The 18,167-nt window shown below is 48.2% G+C and overlaps 1 protein-coding gene across 1 annotated transcript in view; it reads left to right on the top strand.

Moving 5' to 3' along the window:
• tgfbr1b (transforming growth factor, beta receptor 1 b) overlaps nucleotides 1-17,743 on the top strand; it is a 75,816-nt gene extending 58,073 nt beyond the window's left edge. Inside the window, exons 2-9 of the mRNA XM_070553035.1 lie at nucleotides 2,518-2,766; nucleotides 3,745-4,005; nucleotides 8,501-8,731; nucleotides 9,231-9,398; nucleotides 9,463-9,619; nucleotides 11,602-11,726; nucleotides 11,796-11,926; nucleotides 12,625-17,743. Of these exons, the coding sequence (XP_070409136.1) occupies nucleotides 2,518-2,766; nucleotides 3,745-4,005; nucleotides 8,501-8,731; nucleotides 9,231-9,398; nucleotides 9,463-9,619; nucleotides 11,602-11,726; nucleotides 11,796-11,926; nucleotides 12,625-12,750 (1,448 nt within the window). The 3' untranslated portion in view covers nucleotides 12,751-17,743. The remainder of the gene's footprint in view (nucleotides 1-2,517; nucleotides 2,767-3,744; nucleotides 4,006-8,500; nucleotides 8,732-9,230; nucleotides 9,399-9,462; nucleotides 9,620-11,601; nucleotides 11,727-11,795; nucleotides 11,927-12,624) is intronic.
• Nucleotides 17,744-18,167: the final 424 nt, after the last annotated feature.

The following is an 18,167-nucleotide window of genomic DNA, read 5'->3' as shown; positions in this document are numbered from 1 at the left end:
ACAGGCCCGGGCCTGTATTTGACTCAAGCTCATCAAGCTCCAGGCCTTTATTGGAAGGAGGGCCAGTATTAGAGGCAGGCCTCTATTTCTATTTGAGCAAAATGAACTAATGGTTCGCTGGAGTTTTTGACAATTAAAATTGCGCCCACATTTTCAAAGTTAAACACATTTCTTTTAACAACGGTAGTCCCTGCTTCAGCCCTCTCCCCCCTCCCCCTGCGCAGCGGCCGCAAACTCACTGATGCGCCTGCAGCCTCTCGGAGTTCCTGCTGCTCTAAACATTAAAATAATTATTTCATTTTCTGTTCCTCACTTCTGATGACCTTCAATGGTGTCTGTTTGTTGCAACAGCAGGTACAAAAACTAACTTGTTTTTATTTGACTATTTTTCTGTCCTGTCTGTTTATTATCTTCCTGCATCTCCTCTCAATCCTAAAGAAAAACTGCTGCCTGGGTTCATATATATTCACCTCATGAGTTACCTTTGAACTGCAGTTCTAAAAGATCTACCGACCGCAAAAACAGCGGTGCGCTTGCTGTTTGGCGGCTGTATCAGTGATCAGTGCGTCGGAGGACAAGGTGATGCGCGCAGCGTCCCGCTCCACAGCATGCAGCGAAACACATCAGGCGCAAATAAAAGACAGAAAACATTAAAGGAAATGAACTGACATGAACGATCGCGTGTTAAATTAGTTTTTGAGGTGGCGACACCTGATTGTTACTGTGGCCGTGCTCAGGAGGCAGATCTACCGACCGCGAAAACAGCTGAGCGCTCCCTGCTGTGATCTGTGCGTCGGAGGACAAGTTGATGCGCCCCGCTCCACAGCAGCGATACACATCAGGCGCAAATAAAAGACAGAAAACATTAAAGGAAATGAACCGACATGAACGATCGCGTGTCAGTACCTACGGTCTGGCACTTGAGTTTTACCCCCAAAAAGAGAATGTGATCATACGATAATTCAATAGGGAGCGTGGTTTCACAGACGCGGAAGTGATAGCGTCGGTGCTCTAGGAAACCCCCGAGCGTTCGAGCGTCAACGAAGTGACACGGAAATGCCGGGCTTTCCAGAAGTAAGTAAGATAACTTACTATGAGCTGATAGTTCGTTGGATTGATCGGTAGGTTGGAAACTCTGATCGTGAATCTGAAGAAACGATGACTGAGTGGTGAGCTGGAAAGGCGACTTCCGTTTATAGCCGCAGTTTGTGACGTAGGTGCGACGTGAAGGGAATCCCCGCGAGGGGCATGCTGGGAGTCCCTACTTCGCGTATTTTCACCTATCGCGGCCAGGTCTGGAACGCATCTACCGCGATAAACGAGGGATTGCTGTAGTTCATACACCCCCTACTGCTGCTCCCCAGAGTGTTCTGCAGCATAATCAGCACGTTCTCTTTGAACTTGATAGTGTTATGACCTGGCTGGGGTTGTAAGCCAGGTGCATTCTGGGTATTGTCTTATATGTGTTTCCTATCGTTCTGCTAGTTCCTATGTGCTGATTTGCGTGTTGTGTGAGTCTAAGCCACAGGGAAGGTGATGTGTGTTCTGTGGAGCGGGTTGAATTAGCATGGTTAACTGACACCGTGACTCTGTGTGGTAGGAGCGTGATAGAGGATCGTGTCTGTAGCGTCTCAAAGCGTTGAAGAAAAGGCCTAAAAAAGGTCTGCGTGAACTTCTACTGCCTCCTGCTGGTTGATTTGGGGACTATAACCCTGCCGCTGGGACGCTCGTACTTGCTTGTTACCACATGCCATCCGGCCACAATAAGAGACCGGCCATTATTTACCTCCACTGACTCCGACACCGGCCAGAATTGGAGACCCGGCCTTTAATTGAAAACCGGCCTGTATTAGAGGATTTACGGTACCTGCAGTAAGGAGAGGATGTGTGAATGTCACCGCTGCTGCTGCATTGATATTCACTAGTTCTGAACGGGTCAGAACACGTCATTAATTCTAAGTTATTGGGTATTTTGTGCCTAAATGCTTTTTCCTTCCCTTGATGAAGTATCTACTATGCAGTTATTGCAAGTTACCCTGTTGTCATGCTTTCTTGTAAAGTATAACCAAACTTTCAACCATTAGTACCGCTTAGACGCCATGTTTCCTGCTTCCATAAGCTACGCAAGGTGCGCGGTGATGTCATTCACGCCCACTGGAATCGATGTGGTAAATTGTTATTAGCCTGTCTTCATCTTAACCAGCTGGTTATGGTGGTTAATAGCTCGTCTGGTTATGGTAGTTAATGGTCTGTCTTCATCTTAACCAGCTGGTTATGGTGGTTAATAGCTCGTCTGGTTATGGTGGTTAATGGCCTGTCTTCATCTTTACCAGCTGGTTATGGTGGTTAATAGCTCGTCTGGTTATGATAGTTAATGGCCTGTCTTCATCTTAACCAGCTGTCTCCACGGCTGACACCACACCAGTCACTGAAAGTGGCCGGACCGATCTCAACCACTACTGAGTGTTAGCTGGTGGACTCCATGTTATGAACCTGCTGCTTTTGCTCTTCCTCCAGCCCTTCAGTGTCACTGTGATCGCTGCAGCGCCAACTCCAGCTGCACGACAGATGGCGTCTGCTTCGTGGCCGTCAGGAGGTCAGGTAGTCAGCTGATTACGGAGGGACGCCAGTGTGTTCCTGAAGTTGAACTGATTCCTCGTGACCGGCCCTTCATCTGTGCTCCATCTTCCAAGCTGGACACTGGTGTCTACCCGACCTGCTGCAACTGGGACTTCTGCAACAAGGAGCCAAACATCGGCCCTCCGAGTAAATGCAAACTCACACACCCCAGTGCACACACAGCCACGCTAGAGTGTGTCATGCTTGGACATGTGAATGTCTCTGATTGGGAAGATGTTTCTGACTTCATTCTGTACACAAGCCACAGTTTAACAGTAGAAACTTTCTTTTAGGTGTTAAAATAAAAAATATTAAAATTTTAGTAACGTGTGTCCTAGCGCAACGCCACAGGTTTCTGCTAGTTTGGTAGTCTGGTTTAGTGTTTGTGAATCAGAGACATCACCAGCACACTAGCTAGTCTGGCTGGCTAGTGAGGCAACATTCTAATCTGTTAACTTTCTTTTAAAACACTTTTATTTTTAACTCTAAACAAAGACGAGATGCAAAGATGCGCAGGCATCGGAGTGTTGCAAAGCAATTCTTCGCCAGGACGACAGAGGGCGTGGCACCTTTCTGTGGTATCCTGTCACCATAACTCATGTATCCAGTCCATGATGGTGTGTTTATTAATGTATTTAAATATTTCAGAACTTTATCACACGGACAAATTTGTCCTTAATTCTCATCCACATCTTCATATGGTAACCGCCTCTAAACCCACATTTCCTGTCGTTTCTGTCCACGTTTGCTCCGTATTTTGTACTCCTTCAATTACGGGCGAATAAACGTTCATATTTTCAGACTTTTTCCACGATGCATGCTTCAATCTGTTCTGGATCTGTTGCTAAATGTCTTTACTTTTTAATGGAGCAATGGCGGTGCTGGTGACAAATTTACAGGAAGCGGCATCCTGACCTATCAAACGTGGGGATGTTTAAAATTTTGGGCATGTCTTTGCCACCCACTGTGAGCCCGTTGGAGAGCACCTTAATGGCGTTGTGTGTGTCCGCACCGACGGAGACGGAGAAGTATAAATCAGGCTTAGAGCACCAGTTTTCAGATTTGACTCATCACACAAGTGTGTAAGTATGTTGGCTAATCCAGTGTGTGTGTGTGTGTTCGTAGCCCCACCCACCAAAAGCACACCCCCAATGGGCCCCGTGGCCCTTGCAGCTGTCATTGCTTGCCCAGTATGCGTGCTCTGCCTGCTGCTGGTCTTGGCATTCTACATTTGCCACCATAGAGGTCTGGGGGCTGGAGGAGCTGGAGCCCTCCACCATCGTGTGCCCAATGAGGAGGACCCCTCCATGGACCACCCCTTTATCACTGTTGGAACAACGCTGAAAGACCTCATCTACGACATGACCACCTCAGGCTCTGGATCAGGTACAGCTCTGCACTTCCTTTTGTTGTCTTGTCTTTTTGGGATTCAGACTTTTTTAAAAAGGAAGTGTTGCTTCAGCAGAAGCTCTACATGGTCACTCGGTCCCCCCTGAGTCTGATCATGAGTCAGTCAGAACATGAGTAGGACCATACAATGAAATGATATTGTTTGCTTCTGCTAGAGTGTCTTTGTCCACCAGAACCATTTTAGATGTGACTGTAGCAGGTTAATGGATTTTCTGATTAAATAATCCTGTGTGGCTAGCAGCAGGCACTGCAAAGCAGACGTGTAGATTGAAGCATCTTTTAGAAAGCAATGCTGCCAAGAAGGGTTGTCACGGTAACCGGTGTAGCGGTAAACCCCTGTAAAAAAGTTGACAATAATAATAACCGTCTTGTTTTTAAAAAAACTATATAATCTTGGTGGATTACCGTGGCTGCGGTGTAGGCGCGGTGACCCTTACCAGCCACCGTATCATCTGCTGAAGTTGCCGGCGGCACATGCGCACTTTGTTGTTTACAACCAAAACTTTCTTGAAGCTAAAGCTGAAATAATGGCCAAACGAGGAGACGGCAGCGCTCAGGACATTTATTATCCCTCAAACAAGACAAAGTGGGTAGTACGGGCATTTTTTGGATATCTGAAGAATGCCGAGGGACAGTTGATAGAAGACGGCTATCCTGTTTGCAGCACGTGCAGAAACAGTGTCTGTGAAAGGCAGCAACGCTTCAAATCTCATGACACATCTGCATGACCATCACCCACAACTTTACAGTCAACGCAAGGCAAGCTAACGTTAGCGTTTTAGCTAAAATGCGTGATCCGAGGATTTGGGTTAAGGGAGAATGCAACGAGTGGCTACATAAAGCAGCCGCAGCGCCGCTACCTGCATATACACAACAAATGAACAACATAATTACAAAATAACACATTTCAGGCAAAATTTAGACACAAACTGAGGACAATATTTTACTGATATACAGGGTTTATTTAGTTGTCTGAAAATGTAACACATTTAAAAAAATACCGCAATAATACCGAAAACCGTGATAATTCTGGTCACAATAATCCAATCCAGTTTTATTTATAAAGCACTTTAAAAGACCCAGCACAGGAACAAAGTGCTGTACAGAAAATACATTAAAACAATTGACTAAACAGAAAACAGCAAAGATAAATAAATAAATAAAACACATGATACATAAAATTAAAATTGCCCTATATTAAAAAATAAAAACTAGATAGAACTTGATAAAACCACATTGAATCACCTAAAAGTGCTAAAATAAAATAAAAAATAGAAACCAACATCTCACAAGGTATCAAAAGCCAGGGTAAAGAGGTGAGTTTTCAAGAGTGACTTAAAAACAGATAAGGAACTGGCCTGTCTTATCTCTAATGGAAGTTCGTTCCACAGTTTTGGAGCTGCTAGAGCAAAAGCGCAATCTCCTCTAAGTTTACGCCCAGTCCTGGGTACAATCAGGAGCAGCTGATCAGCAGACCTGAGAGAGCGGGAGGGAGTGTAAGGCTGTATCAGGTCAGAGAGATGAGAGGGGGTGAGGCCATGAAGACCTTTAAAAGCAAACAAGAGAATTTTAAAATGAATCCTAAAAGAAATGGGCAGCCAGTGAAGTGAAGCTAAAACAGGGGAAATGTGCCAGTTAAAAGACGAGCTGCGGCATTTTGCACCCTCTGTAGGTGACTAATACATGATGCACTGACCCCAATATAGAGTGCGTTACAGTAATCCAGCCGAGTGTTACAAAGGCGTGGATCACTGTCTCAAAGTGCTGCCGTGAAAGAATTGGCTTTATTTTTGCATGCTGCCTGAGGTGAAAGAAGCTAGAATTTACCACCGCCTTAATCTGATGTTCAAACTTCAGATCACAGTCCACTTTGACCCCCAGGTTGGTGACTGTTGGCTTAACAAACTGGGCCAAGGAATCTACAAACACATTGGGGGTCTCAGTAGGACTACCAAAAATCATCACCTCTGTCTTTTTATCATTGAATTTTAAAAAGTCACAGACATCCAAGCCTTCATGTCGTCAAGACACTGAAGTAATGGCTGTATGAGGTTTCTGCCTTTTTTCTTTAGAGGGACATAGATCTGACAGTCGTCAGCATACAAGTGGAAGGCAATGCCATGTAACCGTGAGGTTACATTTTCACTCTGCGACAACCCTACTGCAAAGTTGCCGCAAAGCTGAGCCGGCATCCAGGAGCCTTAGGTTGTTTATAAGTGATCCAACCGTGACGGTGTTGTGGCACAATCATGTCCTTTTTACTAAAGATTATGCAATGGCGGTAAAAAGGGGGCAGGGGCGGTCTCTGCGCTGTCACAGACTTCCTTTTGTCTTGGACATAACTTGCTTTTATTGCGATCAAAGCTGCGCTCCTTAAGTTTGTTTGATAAGCTTCTCCTGAAAGTGTCTGTCCCCCACAATCCCCATGATTGGTCAGGTGATCGGAGCTCTGCATCGCTCCAGTTTATAATCTCAGCTGGTTCTGTCTACAAAAGTGAAACTTACTGCCCGTGCTCACTTTCAATATGGTTTCCTGCTGGAGCTCTGGGCAGTAACTCCCCACGTAACCTCCTTCTGTTGGGCCCAGGCGATATGCATTCACAAGTACGGCTCTGCCGTAATATTACGACCAAACTTGGCGGAACAAAAGTCGCAAAATTCCCATAAGACACACCGCGGCGACAGTATTACGCTGATTCACCGACATGACGCGTCTTCTAAAAAGGGCTTAAGTGTTGACGAGCAGAGTCCAGGGACACGGTCTACTCCTGGTTCTGGTTCTGGCTGGAACATGGCCACCCTCTTCCTTAAGTCAGGAGGAAATTGGCATCCATCCATCAGACTGGCACCTCCAGTATGCTGCTGAAGATGGGGCAGAATTCCCATTAACACCATAGTGCTGCATTTTAGGTTTAATATCACTCATCCTAGTTTAAATAACAACCTAAGTATATCGGTGGAATTTAATTATCTCATTAGCATGTTCAGTGGTAAGCTACTGGAAATGCTAGTACCATTTCATTTCTACTGGTAACAATGTAGTTGTGGCATATGTCGGTCTACGGGGCGGCCCGCCAAACGCTGTCAAAGAAGAAGCAAACATCCTTTTTCCAAATAAAGGACTTGAGTACCTCTATCTGCTCCTGGCTCAAACAAAAGCCCATGTCTAAATAGTCGAGAGTTGATGCCAAAGTTTAAAATGAGCCGTCTCCATCTTTGTTTTGCTCAGTCTCCGTAACATCACACTCCTCAAACCAATGGAGCGCTGTGATTGGCCGGTCGCCAGACTGTGTGGGGCTGCAGAGGTTCCAGTGGAGCGTGGCTCCTCTTCTGCAGCTGATGGTCTATGTTCTAGGTTGTTGCTGCTCTTCACAGCACACTAGGTTACGTTTACTCCTGGTGTCGTGTCCCGTCCCCCTCTTCCTTCTCATTTACCTGCTGTCTTTGTGGACATGTCTCCTACCATCTTTATGCAGATGACATCCAACTGTACATCTCCTTTAAGCCCCATGAGATGTCTAAGCTGCAGCCGTTACACACCTGCTTAGACTCTATCAAAACCTGGATGGCTGGGAGCTTTCTACAGCTGAATGAAGATAAGACTGAGATCCTCATCTGTACCCCAGACAAGCTGGTTCCCAAAGTCAGAGACTCTCTTGGTCAGCTTGCTTCTCACACCAAATCCTCCGTCAGGAATCTTGGCGTGACCTTTGACCCAGCTCTCACCCTGGATTCTCATGTCAGTTCTCTTGTTCGCTCTTCCTTCTTCCATCTCAGGAACATTGCTAAGCTGAGTCCCATTCTGTCCCGCTCTGAACTTGAGAATGTTCTCCACACCTTCATCTCCTCACACTTAGACTACTGTAACTCTCTTCACGTGTCTGAGCAGAACCTCCCTGAACCGTCTACAGGTGGTTCAGAATGCCTGTGCTCGGCTTCTGACCAAGTCCTCCAAACACACCCACATCACCCCGCTTCTCCTCCAGCTTCACTGGCTGCCAGTCAACTTCAGGGTTCATTTCAAGATCCTGGTTCTGGTCTATAGGGCCTTACATGGACAAGCACCATCTTACATTGGTGATCTCCTTAGTCCCTACACCCCCAGCAGGTCCCTGAGGTCCAGTGATCAAAGCCTACTGGTTGTGCAGCACCAGGCTAAAGACCAAAGGTGACAGATCATTTGCTGCTGTGGCCCCCAGTCTCTGGACCTCTCCCCCTGAGCCTGAGATCAGTGGTCTCCTTTAAAAAAGCAGCTGAAGACTCACTTGTTCAGGTTGTGGTGTGACCTTCATCACCACCCTCTCCTTGTTCTGCCTTTCCTAGGATCCACTGATTTCCCTTTCCTCACAATTTTTTAACTTTCTCATTTTTATATTTATTTATAATTTTTGTTCTTGTGATTTTTATCTTAAGGGGCACTGTATAAAACAGTTTCTTCTTCTTCTGATGTCTCTGGTTGATTTGTCTCTAGGGCTACCCCTGCTGGTTCAGAGGACCATAGCCAGAACCATCATCCTCCAGGAGAGCATCGGGAAGGGGCGCTTTGGGGAAGTGTGGCGTGGAAAATGGCGCGGTGAGGAGGTTGCAGTGAAGATTTTCTCCTCCAGAGAAGAGCGGTCCTGGTTTCGTGAGGCCGAGATCTACCAGACGGTGATGCTGAGGCATGAGAACATCCTGGGCTTCATTGCTGCTGACAACAAAGGTAAGAACACCCTGATGGAGCTCTGAGGAGATGAGAACCAACGTCTTCAAGGTGCTCTGTCAGAGAATTGATACTAATGAAAGCATAATGTCTTTAGTAGTGAGTGTGAAGTCCCAGGTCTGCTCGCGTTGCTGTGGGCGGATTAAATTAGCAGTAAACCTCGACTCCTGAATGCAAGCGGCTGAGGGGGAGCGAGAGCACGGCTGCAGCTTTATTTTGATTCAGCAGACAGGAAGTCGGTGTGGGGGAGTTTAGTTCATAGTGAAGAGTGCACACACACACACACGCACGCACGCACGCACGCACACACACACACACACAGCTGATGTCAGCTGCATGTTGACAGTGAACCGACTCTCCGACACACACAGCTTTGTCTGCTCTGTAAGGAGGTTGAACCCTGAAACAGAAAGATGGAGGACCTTCTTTGTGTTTGTTCACTACTGAAACCACGCTGTCTGGGGTGAATCCAGTAGTAATCACCATCTTGTCTGTGAAGATAATGGGACCTGGACTCAGCTGTGGCTGGTGTCTGACTACCACGAACACGGCTCCCTGTTCGACTACCTGAACCGCTACACCGTCACCGTGGAGGGGATGATCAAGCTGTCCCTGTCCACCGCCAGCGGCCTGGCCCACCTCCACATGGAGATCGTTGGAACACAAGGTGAGAAACACTCAGGTGTGTGTGTGTGTGGTGTGTGGTGTGTAACATGTGACTCTGTCTCCAGGTAAACCAGCGATTGCACACAGAGACCTGAAGTCAAAGAACATCCTGGTGAAGAAGAACGGGACCTGCTGCATTGCAGACCTGGGCCTTGCGGTGCGACACGACTCCGCCACCGACACCATCGACATCGCTCCCAACCACAGAGTGGGAACCAAACGGTGAGAGTGATGTTCTGCTGCGGGTGCTAGCGTGATCTGTTGCCTTTCTAGTACTCCTAAAGTTCAGCTGAGTATTATTATGGGCTGTCTGTTTGTTAAACCATCTGTGACTCCCACCCCTAGAGAACCCCTTCCAGTGTGCTGCTGTAGAGATGCCTCCTTCACCTGCAGCTCAGCTGTTTATTTGAGACGGCACCTGCTGAATAACGGCTGGTACCAAGTCCGAGCTGAGACATAGACAGTCGCTGGGCCTCCTGCCTGCTTCAGCTGAACTGTCGGTGCTTGTTTGAGTGTGGACATGTTTTACTGTCAGGTTGGAAAGTGAGCAGAACATTTAATCAACCGTCCCTCCCTTCCTCCCACAGATACGAGCAGAGCCGACATCCTGCTGCTCTCTCTGCTCGTGTAATGATGCAGCCCAAGTACAGGGTCATTAAATGATTCAGCTCGCCTCGGGTCAGAGGAGACAGGCGCTCGGGCCACGCCACGAACCCGATCGCACCCACTTAGAAACCTTTCTGTTAAAAACAAACCTGAAAGCACCCGCTGGACCCTTCAGACGGCTGCTGGTCGGGTTCAGGCTCCGCCAGACCAGCCCAGGCCTTGGGATCTAATCTAGTCTAGTCTAAGTAGCCATGGTGTTCTCGTGTGTGTGTGTGTGTGTGTGTGCGTGCGTGCGCGCGTGTGTGTGCGTGTGTGTGTGTGCGTGCGTGTGTGTGCGTGTGTGTGCGTGCGTGCGTGTGTGTGTGTGCGTGCGTGTGTTTGTGTGTGTGCGTGCGTGCGTGTGTTTGTGTGTGTGCGTGTGTGTGTGTGTGTGTGTGTGTGTGTGTGTGTGTGTGCGTGTGTGTGTGCGTGTGTGTGTGTGTGTGTGTGTGTGTGTGTGTGTGCGTGTGTGTGTGTGTGTGTGTGTGCGTGTGTGTGTTTGTGTGTGTGTGCGTGTGTTTGTGTGTGTGTGCGCGTGCGTGTGTTTGTGTGTGTGTGCGTGTGTTTATGTGTTTGTGTGTGTGTGTGCGTGTGTTTGTGTGTTTGTGTGTGTGTGCGTGTGTGTGTGTGCGTGCGTGTGTGCGTGTGCGCGTGTGCGTGCTTGTGTTTGTCTGTGTGTGTGCGTGTGTTTGTGTGTGTGTGTGCGTGCGTGTGTTTGTGTGTGTGTGCGCGTGTGCGTGTGTTTGTGTGTTTGTGTGTGTGTGCGCGCGTGTGTGTGTGTGCGTGTGTGTGTGTGTGCGTGCGTGCGTGTGTGCGCGCGCGTGCGTGTGTGTGTGTGTGTGCATGCGTGTGTGTGTGCGCGCGTGCGTGTGTGTGTGTGTGTGTGTGTGTGTGCATGCGCGTGTGTGCATGTGTGTGAGAGAGGGTTCTTGGTAACGTCCTGTTCCTACATCAGCTGATTTCCTCCAGATTAAATCTGAGGACCAAACAGTCGGAGACGCCTTTGAGTCTCATCCTTTCCTGCCTGGACACCACAGGAAGTGGCTAAATGTCTGTATGACATCACAGAAGCTATCTTTGATGTCACCCGTGGACCCACTCACACATCCATCACTGCACCTTAGACCCTACACGCACTGTTCGGCTAAACAGTCGGATGTTTACTTAATGAAGTCGTCTCAGATGTCTCCATGAATTTAGCAAGCGCTCCCCATGTGTCTGGTGTGTTGGCAAAGGACGTCCCACTCATGACCTTATATGGACAGATTGCACCGTCCTCCCTCCAACCCGGACCTGAACCCTTCAGAACCCTGATGAATGTAAAGGACAAGAAGGTTTAGTGTGTGTTTGCTGTTTTACGACCAGGGACTTCTGGTATTTTCCTCCAGAACGTGAGAGCTGGACGCGTCCCGTCGTCCATCCTGGTTCTTGTTGTTTAGAGGAAGCTGAGCAACGGCTTATTTAATAAATAAACTCCTGCTTTAGTTCCAGTTTGCTGCTCATGGGAGTATCTGGTAGCAGGATGTCACTAACGAAGCCGAATGTCCGTTCCTTCTCAGGTACATGGCTCCAGAGGTCCTAGACGACTCCATCAACATGAAGCACTTTGAGTCGTTCAAGCGAGCTGACATTTACGCCATGGGCCTGGTGTTCTGGGAGATCGCCAGCCGCTGCTCTGTGGGAGGTGAGAGTCGTGGATAAACCGAGCGGTCGCAGAGGAAGCGTTTGTGTCTGACGGTTTCGTCTGTGCCAGGCATTCACGAGGACTACCAGCTGCCCTACTACGACCTGGTCCAGTCAGATCCTTCAGTAGAGGAGATGAGGAAGGTGGTGTGTGAGCAGAAGCTTCGGCCGAACATTCCCAACCGCTGGCAGAGCTGCGAGGTATGTCACTTACCCAGAACTCGTCTGTTCCTGCTACAGAAAAGGAGAAGAGTGGGGAATGTCTGAGCATCACACCCAGACAGGAAGTCCAGTTAAACCGGTTCCAACTGGAATCCGTCTGCAAAGTGAGAGTTTAGTCTAAGACCCTAAAGGAAACCCTGCTGATGTAACAAACCCAGGAACTGGTTCTGGGTGGAGCTACGGCTCCGTTCATCTTGGGCATGATGTTTCTGCTTCTGCGTGGCGTGTTCTTCGTTTGTGGTCGAGTCTCTCTGACGGAGGAACGGAGGAGCGTGTCGGCTGACCTGCTCCTGTCCGCTCTGAGACGGAGACATGTTGACTCATAAATACCAGATGCTGTTTCAGCCACTCGAGGCAGACGGGAAGCAACTGGTGTGACGAATAAAACCAGACCAGACACTTCCTCATGTCTTCTCAGAAGGTTCCTCCTCTGGCCTGTCGTGTAGAACCGGGTCCAGAACCACAGACTGGATGACTGAGGGATTATTGAACGTCTGTGTGTGTTTAGAGAAATGAAAATGAAAACTTCTCGTTGTGTGGAGATGAAATATAGTTTCACCAGAAGTTCTCAGACTCGTGCTGCCAGCTGTATCCTAATCAGAGGGGGAGGCAGCCTCAAGCGTCCGTCCCGCGTGTCCGTCCCGCGTGTCTCACCTTGTCTGGTGTCTCCTCTGCAGGCGCTGCGGGTGATGGCAAAGATCATGAGGGAGTGTTGGTACGCCAACGGTGCTGCTCGCCTCACGGCTCTACGAATCAAGAAGACTTTGTCTCAGCTCAGCCAGCAGGAGGGAATCAAGCTGTAGATCCAACTGCTACCACACACACACACACACACACACACACACACACACACACACACACCCCTCTGACTCTTATCAATAGCATTACAAACTGACTCCTCTGATCCTCCTCTGTGGTTTCAAGAGGAGCTGAGATGTTTCATGTTGCATTTCATTATCTCACTGATCGACAGAAGAATCTGGTTCTGTGTGTGTTTGGCTTCACACACACACACACACACGCACTCACACACACACACACACACACACACACTAATATGAAGATGAAGAATGCTTGTGCCTGAAGTGGATGATGGAGGTGCCTGGGATGCAGCTTCATTTTCATCTTCTCCCTCTCTTCTGTAAACGTGTCTTGTTCTTCAGCTCAGATGTTAGATGTTCCTCGGTGCGGCTGCAGACCCAGGCTGACGGCGTGATTGTTACAGAGCGAAGTTCTCTAGATGTTAGAAGGACACCGTCTCTCAGCTGCCATTGATCGTCACCTAAAACTAACGTAGAAGGCGTTTGTGCTCATCAGCAGCATCCTGAGACATCTCCATCCTTCTAACAGCGGGTGTGATGCCTCCCCACACCGCCCTACCGCAGGTCCCACCTCAGACCCAGATGCTGCACTTGTGTTAACAGGTCAGTTAGCACGCAAACGTGTGGTCGTCATGCCAACACGCTTGGTCTGATGTGGATCTGTGTGCAGCCGGTGTTTACATGCACTTAGGCTAGGTTCTCACTGCAGGTGTCGATGGTCCCTTCTCATTGTGGCTCTCCACATTATAACTGAGACGCAACACTAAACATTCTCCAATGGGGACATCTCGCGGCACCAAAGCGAGACAGGAAGTCGCACAGTGGAGTCGGAACCAGGAGAGGCGGGGTTGTGATGTGAAAGCTCTCACTGGGCATCACACCTGTCAAGTGTCCCGATCTGGGCTGGAAACCGTCTTAAAATCTATGAACTATTTATTCCCGCCATCTTCCTGAAAACGTTCTGCTCTCACAGAGACGCCTCCCACCCCCACTCACGGAGACTGAGACCGGAGAGACGCAGGACGTCCACGGCATCACGCGACTCTCTCCTGCGCTGACTCGGTGACATAGGAGGACCGTTCAGAGTCGCAGTCGCTTTCACAAGTATCAGATTCAGTACTGCATGTGAAAGTGACCTGGATCAGATTTGAAAAACTCTGATCTGTGCTGTTCAGACTGTCGTAAAAAATCGGATATGGGTGGCACGTGGGATCTGATGCACTTTAGCCTGCAGTGTGAACGTTGCCCTGGAGAAAGCCAAACCGTTGCCGTCGTCTGGCTAAAGTCGCACTTTTGAAATGCATGAAGACACCTTAGTCCAGCTGAAGTAGAGCTTAACGGGACTTTAATGGAGCTAAGGTATCCAGATTTATGTGGCTGCATCCCAGCTAGGTCCAGCTGTGACTGACCTGGACACGCCCCCTCCTGATGAGACCTCTGATGATGTCATTGCTCCAAGACTCTGTATGAATCTGATGTTTACTACCATGAAGTGGTACATGTACCAAGCAACGTGTGCTGGTGCGTTGTTCTTACCTTTGGCCATCGTGCACATCCTGCTTTAGCTTTAGCATTTGTTTACCGATCGGCTAACTGGAATATGGCGCGTGTCGCCACTCGACTTCATGGAGTAACCCGATAAAGGCTCCCATTTAAGGTACTGGCGTGGTCGTGTCCGTAGCTCGACATATGCACACCAACCGGTGGTTCTGGTTCGTGTGTCGGACCTCCAGACCTCAGTGCTTTAGGACGGGTTCTGTCAGTGCGTCGGATGGGTTAGAGGAGCCGACTGAACGGGTCTGCAGCCCCGCTGGAGCGTTGGGGCCCGGGTTCTGGTCCTCCATGTGGCGTCGTGAGCTGAACCTTTCTCCTGGTGCTGTCAGGAACCACAGGTCATCTTGAACTCATTGTGTTGTTGGATTTTTTGTTCTGGTGGCAGGGTACTTTATTGCTAAACTGAACTGGACTCTGTGACCTCATTCATTCTTGGCGAACATGCTGCAACATATGCAATATACAGTCGATAAATGTGTCTATTTTCTCTACTCTCCTCTGCTAAACTACAAACAGCAAGACCAACAACAATCAGCTGCCACCATGCCTTCCAAACCAGCTGTTACCAGAAAGTGCCAGTGCTTTAAAACCCAACTCCTCTCACGTCGGTCGGTCGGCTGCTGTGGTGCGCTGTGCCGGGCCTCTACAGTGTGTGTGTGTGTGTGTGTGTGTGTGTGTGTGTGTGTGTGTGTGTGTGTGTGTGTGTGTGTGTGGTGTGTGTGTGTGTGTGTGTGCGCGCGCCAGGAAAGGCCTGCAGGAACCCAGGATACAGCAAGCTTGTACTATGCACTCCCAGAACATAGGGACGGGTAGCAAAGGGAACACACACACACACGCACGCACGCACGCATACACACACACACACACACCAAACTACGACCGCAGACTCTCTGGTGCCATGCCGTTAGACTTCACCTTCCTCCTGAACATCCAGCTCCTCTGCAGCTGGAACGACGCTGCCCCCTGGTGGCTGCTACACAGACCTGCAAGCATTACTGATGTTTCCTGTAAATGTCGACTCTGTTATTCGTGTGGCGCTGCGACAGCAGCACACGCCAACCTGCAAGACTTCTTGTTGGATAATCAACACAAAGCAGTGCGCTACTTTGATTTAAATATAGCAAATGAATATTTACTAAGCCATAGGTTCACCAGGGGTGTGTTCTTGTTGTCTTTTTCGTTGCACAGCCTTTTTCTACCAGAATGTACATTTTAAGACAAAAACAAGAAGTTCTTGTCACTTCAGCTTAGCAAGCCTTAAGGGACCAACACGTAAGAGTCAGCATACGCTCTTATCTGTTTTGTTATTGTTTTTATTGAGAAGATATATAAATATGTATATACAATGATGGTTGATTACTATGATAAAGTAGTTTGATTTTATGTTAAAGACAGAAGAGATGTATGTAGCACCTGATGTAGAGGTTTTCTCAGTCCTGTGATGGCCAACGCTGCCATACATCTGAACGAGTCGGAACTGGTTCTGAGTCTGAACAAATACTGTCGTCACATCAGCCAATCGTCTTCTGAGTTCAGCTGTATGGCGGGTTGGATGTCGACGATTCTGTCCTTCGTCTTCATTCTTCTTCTGGGTTCATGGTGTGTTGACGCGCTGCTACGTAACGGTCCGCCGGGCCTTCTGTGCCTGGTTTGGGTCAGTCTGATTGTGACGTGCCATGCTGCTTGGATGCAGATCTGAGCCATCAGCTCAGCTGCTGTCATCAGGTCTAAACACCGCTCCTGGTGACTGAGCTGCAGCTTCTGTGGGCCTGATGGAAACCAGAACCGGTCTCAGACTAGTTTCTTCCTCCGTTCAGGTCACTAACTTGTGTAGAGATCAGAAGAATCGAGACGTGAAGGTAACGATCTGGTTTGGCTTCATTTAAGTCCTTTTGTAAGCTACCAACCGCTTCTTCAGCACTCGTCGCTCCATGTGGGCAGTTGGGTTTGGATCAGTAGAACCAGGGCTGGGCCTGTCGGACCTGTAAGTGGAGGCTCCATGATTGTTGCTTTGGACGCAGATGTTTGTCCACCCCTCTCATCTCTGCTGCCCTGAGGTTTCCTATGAAGAAAGGTTCTTTATGTAGAAGTGGTCGGGTGGAAGAGTTGACGTGTTGAGTTTTGTAAATATCTTCTGTAGTACTTCTGGGACACCTCGAACATCACAAGCTTCATTCTGTCTTAAGTCACCAGCAGCCTTCTAACCTTTCTGTTCACAACACGTAGACAGCTCTTTATCATTACTGCCTTGTTTCTGTCATTCCACCTTCAGCTGGGGGTGTCGGCCCTCACTGCAGCCCAGATGGTTCAGCTCTCAGGTCCAGAATCTTCACACAGAGGGGCGACGATGTTCAGACGGACCTGAGGACAGTCCTCTGAAGACATATCTGGTTCTTTAAACAGGTGTTGCTGCTGAAGAACCTTGTTCTTGACCTTCAGTGAAGGCCATAGTTGAGATATGGAGATGTAGCATCATCAACACAACTGAGGAACATGGTGTCAGGTGGATTATACATTTAACATCAAAGCCTCTCTTTTAAGGATCTGGTTAAACCTGCTGACTCGCCTTTACTAGCAGGTTGGGTGGAGTTGGTAACGTCTGATTTAACAGCTCAGATCTGAGACCAGCTGAGGGATGTAGCCTGCTGAGGCTTCTCCCTGAGAGTCTGAGGCGTGTTGGGGGCGGGGCTGCAGTGCGGCTTTGTGACGACAAACGTAGCAGAAGCTTTATCACATATCTTTTTTTGGTGCCTAAGTTGGATCCGACATGTTGGCCGTCTCCTCGTCAGAGGGCAGGACTGCGTGTGATTGTGTGTCTACTTTATCGATGTCATCCAAAAGCTGAGGAGTATCTTCAGAAGTATACGGTAACTAACATGGAAAGGTCACTTAATCAAAAAGAAAATACCTCCGATTAAAGACCAATGTGTTTTACCTCACTGTATATATTCTTGATTTGTTTACTCCAGGTTTGCTCTCTCTGGTTTCTATGAACTGCTTATAAAGTCTCTTTTTACTGGTACTTTTGTCCGATGCCATTGTATTGTGTCTGTATTGTGCCTGAGCAGTATGATTCCTCTTTTCCCATGCTCTGTAAATGACCTGTTGTGTTCTGCGTGAGCTGTACAGTCGAAGCGCTTCGCGGCCCGTTCCGAGTTCTGGGTTCAGTGTCTTCTTTTGTTTATCTGAAAAAACAAAGGCAGGAGGCTGAGACGGGGGATGGACTGGGACACAGAAACCCCTCACCAACACTTGGCCTCCTCAGATGACAGCCCGCGTGGATTTCTAAATGTATTATTGACCTTTTTTATATAGTGTGTACAGATGACGGATCAGCATAGGAACTAGAGGACTGATACTTATGTTAACTTCTAACATAGCTCTAGTAGAAAATGGTGTGAATAAAGAAGGTTTCACAGACCATCTGTCTCTCTCTGGTCTTTCAACAAACTCACTTCTACAAAAGAAAAGGTCTCATGTACAGATGTGAAGCTGAATTTAATAATGTCATAAAATAACAGATGGCTGCAGAATGCAGCTGAACCTGGACGTCGACACCACATAGCAATGTTCATGTGATCGTTTCAAGGTCCGATCATGTTTAATGCTCTGGAGTCAACAAAACCCTGTTCAGGTAAAACCGGTGTTTGATGCTGCCAGCTCACACAGGAGCCGTGTTTCCTTGTTGGTTTGGTTCGTTTTGCTTGAAGGAAACCAAATCACCGCAGAACTCAGGAGTTTGTCTCGTGGTGGTCATGTAACTACAGAGACCATTACATATTGTACATATTTTACACACATACAGGTGCTGGGCATGAAACTAGAATATCGTGACAAAGTTGATT

The sequence above is a fragment of the Nothobranchius furzeri genome, chromosome 7, assembly GCF_043380555.1.
Source record: "Nothobranchius furzeri strain GRZ-AD chromosome 7, NfurGRZ-RIMD1, whole genome shotgun sequence".
Classification (NCBI taxonomy): domain Eukaryota; kingdom Metazoa; phylum Chordata; class Actinopteri; order Cyprinodontiformes; family Nothobranchiidae; genus Nothobranchius; species Nothobranchius furzeri.
The sequence above is the reverse complement of the archived record's forward strand: the minus strand, read 5'-3'. Positions and strand labels throughout refer to the sequence as shown.